The sequence below is a fragment of the Plasmodium cynomolgi genome, chromosome 13 (genome assembly GCF_000321355.1).
Source record: "Plasmodium cynomolgi strain B DNA, chromosome 13, whole genome shotgun sequence".
NCBI lineage: Eukaryota > Apicomplexa > Aconoidasida > Haemosporida > Plasmodiidae > Plasmodium > Plasmodium cynomolgi.
The window spans coordinates 884,850-891,540 of NC_020406.1; the positions used below are offsets into that span (position 1 = coordinate 884,850).

The 6,691-nt window shown below is 48.4% G+C and overlaps 2 protein-coding genes across 2 annotated transcripts; one reads left to right on the forward strand and one right to left on the reverse strand.

Annotated features, from left to right (window-relative positions):
• Nucleotides 1–1,221: 1,221 nt before the first annotated feature.
• On the forward strand, nucleotides 1,222–1,856 carry PCYB_132870 (hypothetical protein; the record flags this gene model as incomplete). Its single annotated transcript, XM_004224312.1, has 2 exons — nucleotides 1,222–1,644; nucleotides 1,776–1,856. 2 exons carry the CDS (start codon nucleotides 1,222–1,224, stop codon nucleotides 1,854–1,856), a joined length of 504 nt encoding a protein of 167 aa, XP_004224360.1.
• Nucleotides 1,857–2,303: 447 nt separating this feature from the next.
• On the reverse strand, nucleotides 2,304–6,113 carry PCYB_132880 (ATP dependent RNA helicase; the record flags this gene model as incomplete). Its single annotated transcript, XM_004224313.1, has 1 exon — nucleotides 2,304–6,113. A coding segment is annotated over one exon (2,655 nt), but the record flags the coding sequence as incomplete, so codon positions are not given.
• Nucleotides 6,114–6,691: the final 578 nt, after the last annotated feature.

Sequence of the window (6,691 nt, forward strand, 5' to 3'; positions counted from 1 at the left end):
TACACTCCCCTGAGACACTCCCCTGAGACACTCCCCCGAGACACTCCCCTGAGACACTCCTTCACGGGACACTCCTTCACGAGACACTCCTCCCCCCTGTGCCCACGTGGCCAAAGCAACCATATTATGCATGGACATCTTCATAGACGAAGAACTAAATGGCAGTGATGAAAACGAGGCGGTGCTGCTAGAGATTGATGACCTGCTGACTTTTAAGAACCCTCCCCTGCAAAGGGGGAAGGGGAAAGAGAAGGAGGAAAAGGGGAGACATAGAAGAGGTGAAAAAAAGGAGGCAACAAACTACAAACAAGGTGGTACACGAGGTGGTACGCAGGGTGGAAAAAAAAGTAGCAAGCATAATGGTCAACCGAATGGCAAAGCTGAAATGAACGAAGAAAGCCAAAGGAACGAAGCAAGCCAAAGGAACGAAGCAAGCCAAACGGACGAAGCAAGCCAAACGGACGAAGCAAGCCAAAGGAACGAAGCAAGCCAAACGAACCAAGCGTGGAGGTACCCCCCGTGGGAAGACAGGAAGGTTAAAGCTCTGCATTGCGACAGACAGGACATCACCGATGATGCGAACGAATGGTTAATAAAAAAGGGAGACCTGGGCGGAGATCACCATGGAGACGACCTAGAAGATCACCTAGAAGACGACCTAGAAGACCACCTGACAAACTATGAAGAAGAAGCTGATGCGCTGGCTGCAAAACGTGGGGGACAAAACACCCACTCGGGAAAAGCCAGGAACAAACATCACCCATCGTACAGCTACCCCCGCTTCGCCAACATATATGGAAAAGCAAAACGTTGCTATCGAGACATAGTGGATGGAGTGGCAGAAAAGTTAACATGGAATATAAAACGAGGAGATGGTTTCTCTTACTATAAGAGGCACACATCATTTGACTTTTTTCACATCCTTGCTAACCGTTTGTACTACTCCAGGGGAGCCATGTATTTGTATTTCCTCGTGATTGTCCTTAACCTATTTATTCTTGTGTACACCGCGTGCACAAAGATGGTCAGTATGTTTGTGGTCCTCTCGGAGATTTTTGTCATACTGATGCTCGTGTTGGAGGTTTGTCTTCGCTTGGCCACGCAGGTGAGTAATCGAGTAGTGAGTGTGCAGTGAGCGAGTCGTGATACGCAAGCGAGGGTGCGCTATGGTGGCGATGTCAGGGTATTTTGTCCCCGCTTTGCATTGCCACGTACCGATACATGTGTGACGACCCGTCAGACACACGCCGCACCGATGCTGCTCACTCCACACACGCACATCACACTGATACTGCTCACTCCACACACGCACATCACACTGATGCTGCTCACTCCACACACGCACATCACACTGATGCTGCTCACTCCACACACGCACATCACACCGATGCTACGCACTCCCCTCACCAACAGGGTCGCAGCTACTTCCACAATTTCGACGGGCTGTTCGACGTGACCGTAACGACCATGTGCTTCCTGCTGCTAATCAGCAGCGGGGACCTGAAGGTATTTTACCAGTCGGAGATTGTCAAAACGAAGAACAAAGAAGTGGAGGAAATAATTTCGCAGAGCCTCACCGTTTTGCGCTTCTCTTTTCAACTCTTCCGGACGCTCACCCTGTTTATGCACTACGCGCGGGTGAAGGTACGCAGCGGTGTAGCGGCGGGCGCGTGTGCGTTTGCCTAATTTGGGTCCCCCGTTTGAGCCACGTCACCACCTCTTCACCGCCCCTTCACCTCCACTTCCTTCCACCCATCGCTTCCCCCCCCCAACAGGCGCCAAGCGAGAACATTGACTTTTCGGTGCTAAACCTACCCCACGAGGAGGAAGAGGAGGATGATGATTTTGTCATCTGATTTGACTGTGTGTGTGTTTTTCCCCCAAGTGTGTCCCACAACTTATAAAGAAGGTAAAGGGTGGGGAAAAAAAAAAGGAAAAAAAAGGAAAAAAAAAGACGCATTAAAATGGTGCATGATTTGAGTAGCATATCCCGCTGGTGGTTGAGCGGCAATGGGAAAGGGGAGGCGCTAGGACAAGCAACAAATTGGAAAAAAAAAAAATCAGAAGCATTAGCGAGATTTGGAAGCATTAGCGAGATTTGGAAGCATTAGCCAGTTGAGAAAAATATCCCCAAACTGAGCAAACTAAACAAGTGGGTAAAGGCAAACGCGTTAAACAAATGAAACAAACTCGAAAGAGGGACGGAAAGTTTCTCCGATTATTACCCCCCTGAACACATGTACTGCTTATGTGTATCCCCTTGTGCGCATCCCCCCCCTTCTCCTTCTTCCTTTTTTTTTTTTTTAAAATCTTCGTCGTTTTAAGTCCTGAAAGGACGAAACGCCACCGTGGCCGCCGGGGAGCATTCCCAGGTTATCTTCGTCCTGTTTTTTTTTATAGTCATATGAAAATGAATCGATCAAATCAAATTTTTTTTTTTTGTCGTTTAAGACATCGACGTGATTCTCCCCTGTAGTTTTCCTAATGCGGAAGGATTCCATGCAGGGGTCACCTGGGGGTGATTCCCACGCACTTGGGCCTGTCCGTGCACCTCCGTTTGCGTATTCCCTCGGGGTGCTCAAATGGGTAATGGCATCAATTCGGTTGGATGGAATCATTCCTTCATTTGGCTTGGCCGCTCCGTGGGCGATCTGCATGGGTTGCGCTGCGTTCCCCCCTCTCCACATGTCATCCTGGAAGGTATAGTTGGACAAGCCGATGGGGGCTTGTCGTGCCCTTCTGCTGTCCAGGAGCGAACCGTTTGGATTGGCCTCCAACTGGTTACCCCGTAATTGGTTACCCCCCAGCTGGTTACCCCCCAACTGGTTACCCTCCAACTGGCTACCGCCCCACTTGTTGGGCTCTTTTACAAATTTAAAATCGTCTTCGAAAAAATCCATCAGCCTATTTTTGTCGTCGCCGCTAAAAAGGTGCAGCTGGTTGGTCGCCTCCGAGGTGGTGCAAAAGGGGCTCAGTGTGGTTTCCTTTGCGCTACGTTTCTCGATGAGATCACTTTGTGGGCGGTTTGTTTCAAATTCGAGGAGAGGCTTCGCCCCCCCTATGAGGTGCCCACTGGGATGGTTCCTTTCTCCACGGGGGTAGGAAGTGCAACTATCACTCACACCGATTTTCATGTCCGTTTTTGGGCCACCCTTAAAGTGTCTACTTTGGAAGGAGGGCGTTTCTTCCTCCCTGGGCGCGTAGTGGCGGGAAACTCCGCTGTGAGAAGCTCCTCCGTGGGTAACTCCCCCGTGGGTAACGCCACTGTGAACAACTCCCCCGTGGGTGACGCCACTGTGGGCGAGACTACTCCCCATCCCCCCACCTGCATAGGGACCGCTTCTTATCTCCCTGGAGGGGGCGCGCTGGAGGGAGGAGTCCCCCCCAAGCCTTTCCCTCTTGTTGTCATACTGAAAGGACGAAATTAGGTTGGAAAACTTGTTCAGACTGGATATCCCCCTATCGATGGGTTCAGCTGAACCCACATTTTGGCTAGCTGTGTTCAGATTTATATTCGTATCTAAATCGTGTAGCAAGCAAAAACCTCTGATGCCTGAAATGAGCTTTTCCAAAAAGGAGTTAGGACAAACGGGAGAAATGTTATCGACATGCTTTCTAATCAGATGCACAGATGTGAGTCGTTTGTGGCAAATGTCCTTTAAGGGCTTGTCGGATATTAGCTGAAAGGGGGGGATGTTCTGTTGTCTAGCTTCTATAATCCTTGTCCTAAGTAATATTTTCATAATAGAGTCATTTATTTTTTCTTCTGTTAGTTTTTCCTCCTTGTATTGATGTTCCCTGTGGCATTGATTCTTGTCCGTGTTGAAATACTGATATTTGTTTTCCGGGATAGCGTTGTTCCTTTCAACGCTTGCTTGTGTTATCGGGTAGACTCCTTCCGCCTGGTGGGATACACTACGGTGAGTAGTACTCAAGACAGGGGAAAGTGGCTCCCCCTCCAACTGCTTTTCATCCCTGCGTAGATAGTCTTTCCTTTCTCTGTGGGTGAAACCCGTCCCGAAGCTGCTGCCCCTGTTCCGCTGACTAGCCCTTTCATCATACAAATGACCAGAGGGTTCATTTGCACTTTTGAACCCATTTGCACTTCCGAACCCATTTGCACTTTTGAACCCATTTGCCTTCTTCGCTCCTTTGCCAGACTTTGGCTTCTTCTCCTTGTCAATCAAAAAGAAGGGCAACTTAACGGTGTACCTTTGCCCATCAGCCTTAATAAACGCCTCCCCCTTGGGTGTTACACCTACACTGAGGTAACTCACATCCTTGCTATAGACCAACGTTTCTTTTACATATTTGTCATTCCTGGCGACTTTAAGAAAAGCGGACCACCAACTGGTGCTTTTGTGTGCCCCATCTCCATATTCCTTAATGTTGTGATAGCCCTTTTTAACTATGCATGCTTCTTTGCTTTTTACGAGCACTTTGCAAATAACTCCTACTCCTGTTCTTCCCCTAAGGGAGGAAATGCAGCTGAGTAACGTCTTCAGTTCCGCGGAGAGGTCTATTCCTTGGTCGATGGGCACTGCGTGGGGGACGTTGCTCCTGGGTAGAGTAGCAGCCACCCCGTTACGGGAGTCCTTCTTCAGCAGAGAGGCGGCGTCTGTGCCGCCGCCCCGAATCCCCCCCAAGTAACTAGCACAATTGTCGCAGTTGGCACAAAGGTACATGTCGTATTTCTTCACATAAAAGCAGACACCGCAGTTATCCTCGCAATCGAAAACGTCTATATCTGCACACGTATCCGGAGTCTCATCAAAGTAGTCATATATTTTTTTCCTTCGACAGATGGTAGAGTAAGCATAGTCGGATGCCTCCGTAAACATACTGATTATATGCTCAACTCGTTGAAAGTTTGTTTCGATCAAATTATTTGCGATATTTTCTCTCAGCAAGAGATTTTTTATTTTTGATTCATCATTTATGTGAAAGAATAAAATAGCCTCTGCATTGCTGTTGTCTCGACCTGCCCTTCCTACCTGTTGTACGTAAGCCTCCAAAGAGCGGGAGAAGCCATAATGGACGATCCTCCTAATATCCGGTTTATCGATTCCCATGCCAAAAGCCACCGTTGCGACGATTATCTGTACTTCATCTTTTAAAAATTTTTCATGTGCCTCCTTCTTCTCATTATTACTCAAATCCGCATGATACATTCGAACGAGTAGTCCCTTCTCTCTCAAAAATGAAAAAATACTCTCGCACTCCTTCTTGGAGTTCACATAAATAAGGGTAGAGTTATAAGGGCATATTTTAGAGTTATCAATAAATCTTTTACTCCTCCCCAGTGATTTGCTACATGGAATGTCTAACACATCTCTTAAATCGTTGAGTAGGTTTGTTTTCTCCCGGACACAGTAGAATAGGTTCCTTTTGTTAACGCTGCTTGTTTTGATCAGACATGTCTTCATATTGAAATTTAAATTTTTTAGAATATCCCTTTGGACCTCTTTCGTACATGTTGCTGTTAATCCCATAAATGGGACACCCGTTAGGATATCTCTCAATTCGTGTAATTTTCTGTAGGATGGTCTAAAGTCATGTCCCCACTCCGACATGCAGTGTACTTCATCAATTGCTACGAGTAGGATTCTCCTTCTCAACATTAAAAACTGTTGCTTGTTGTTCAATGCATACTCTGGACTGCAATAAACTATTTTGTACATACCATGCTTAATTTCTGTTAGCACTTGCTCGTTACTTACCTTCTGTCCACTTCCTAAAAAGACGGAGGAGATTTTCTTCCTGTTGAGATTATCCACCTGATCTTTCATTAGAGATATGAGGGGTGATATTACAAGTGTGAATTTGTTTTGGGCTTCCTCCATAAGGGATGGTATTTGGTAGCATAGGGACTTCCCCATCCCTGTGGCCATCACGATTAAGCTGTCCCTCTTATGGAACACTGCATGCACCGCTTCGATTTGAAACCCCTTCAGATTTTTATAACCGAAGTGGTTCTTCTGTGCCGTCTCCATCTTCGTCTTCAGCTCCTCCAGGGAGTAGCCGCCAGCCGCCTCGTTCCCAGCCGCCTCGTTCCCCTCCGACCGGTCCGTCTCCGACCCGCTCGACCTCTTCACCTCCAGGTACTTCAGCATGGCGAGTGTCCGCAGCGAGGGGAGTGTGTTGTGTGAGGTGAAGGGGCCCTCATGTGGGTGGTCCCTTATCTGGGTGGCCCCTTATATAGGTGGCTTCTTACCTAGGTGGCTTCTCACCCAGGTGGCTTCTCACCCAAGTGGCTTCTTACCCAGGTGGCTTCTCACCCAGGTGGCTTCTCACCCAAGTGGCTTCTCACCCAAGTGGCTTCTCACCCAGGTGGCTTCTCACCCAGGCTGCCCCCTTCTACCTGCGCCCCAGCGCGCTAAGTACACGTACACTACACCCCAGGGGTGGGACGAAAGGGCCTGCCAATTTTGACGGTCCCCCGCAGAGCAATCTCAAGCGAAGCCTTAGCCTCGTAGCGTCGTCCCCCGAGGGGAGTTATCTATTGGAGGAAGGGAATCGAGCCGACCGCTTGCGCCCCACAGCGCCCGCGTCAAGTGTGTGCGCTCGTGCGGAGTCCACTTCGGATTTCACCCCCAGCGAAAAAAGGAAAAAAGAGGGAGAAAAAAAAAAATGCAAAAAGGAGGCAAAAAAATTGGGTGAAAAAAGGAGGCAAATAAAAGAGGCAAATAAA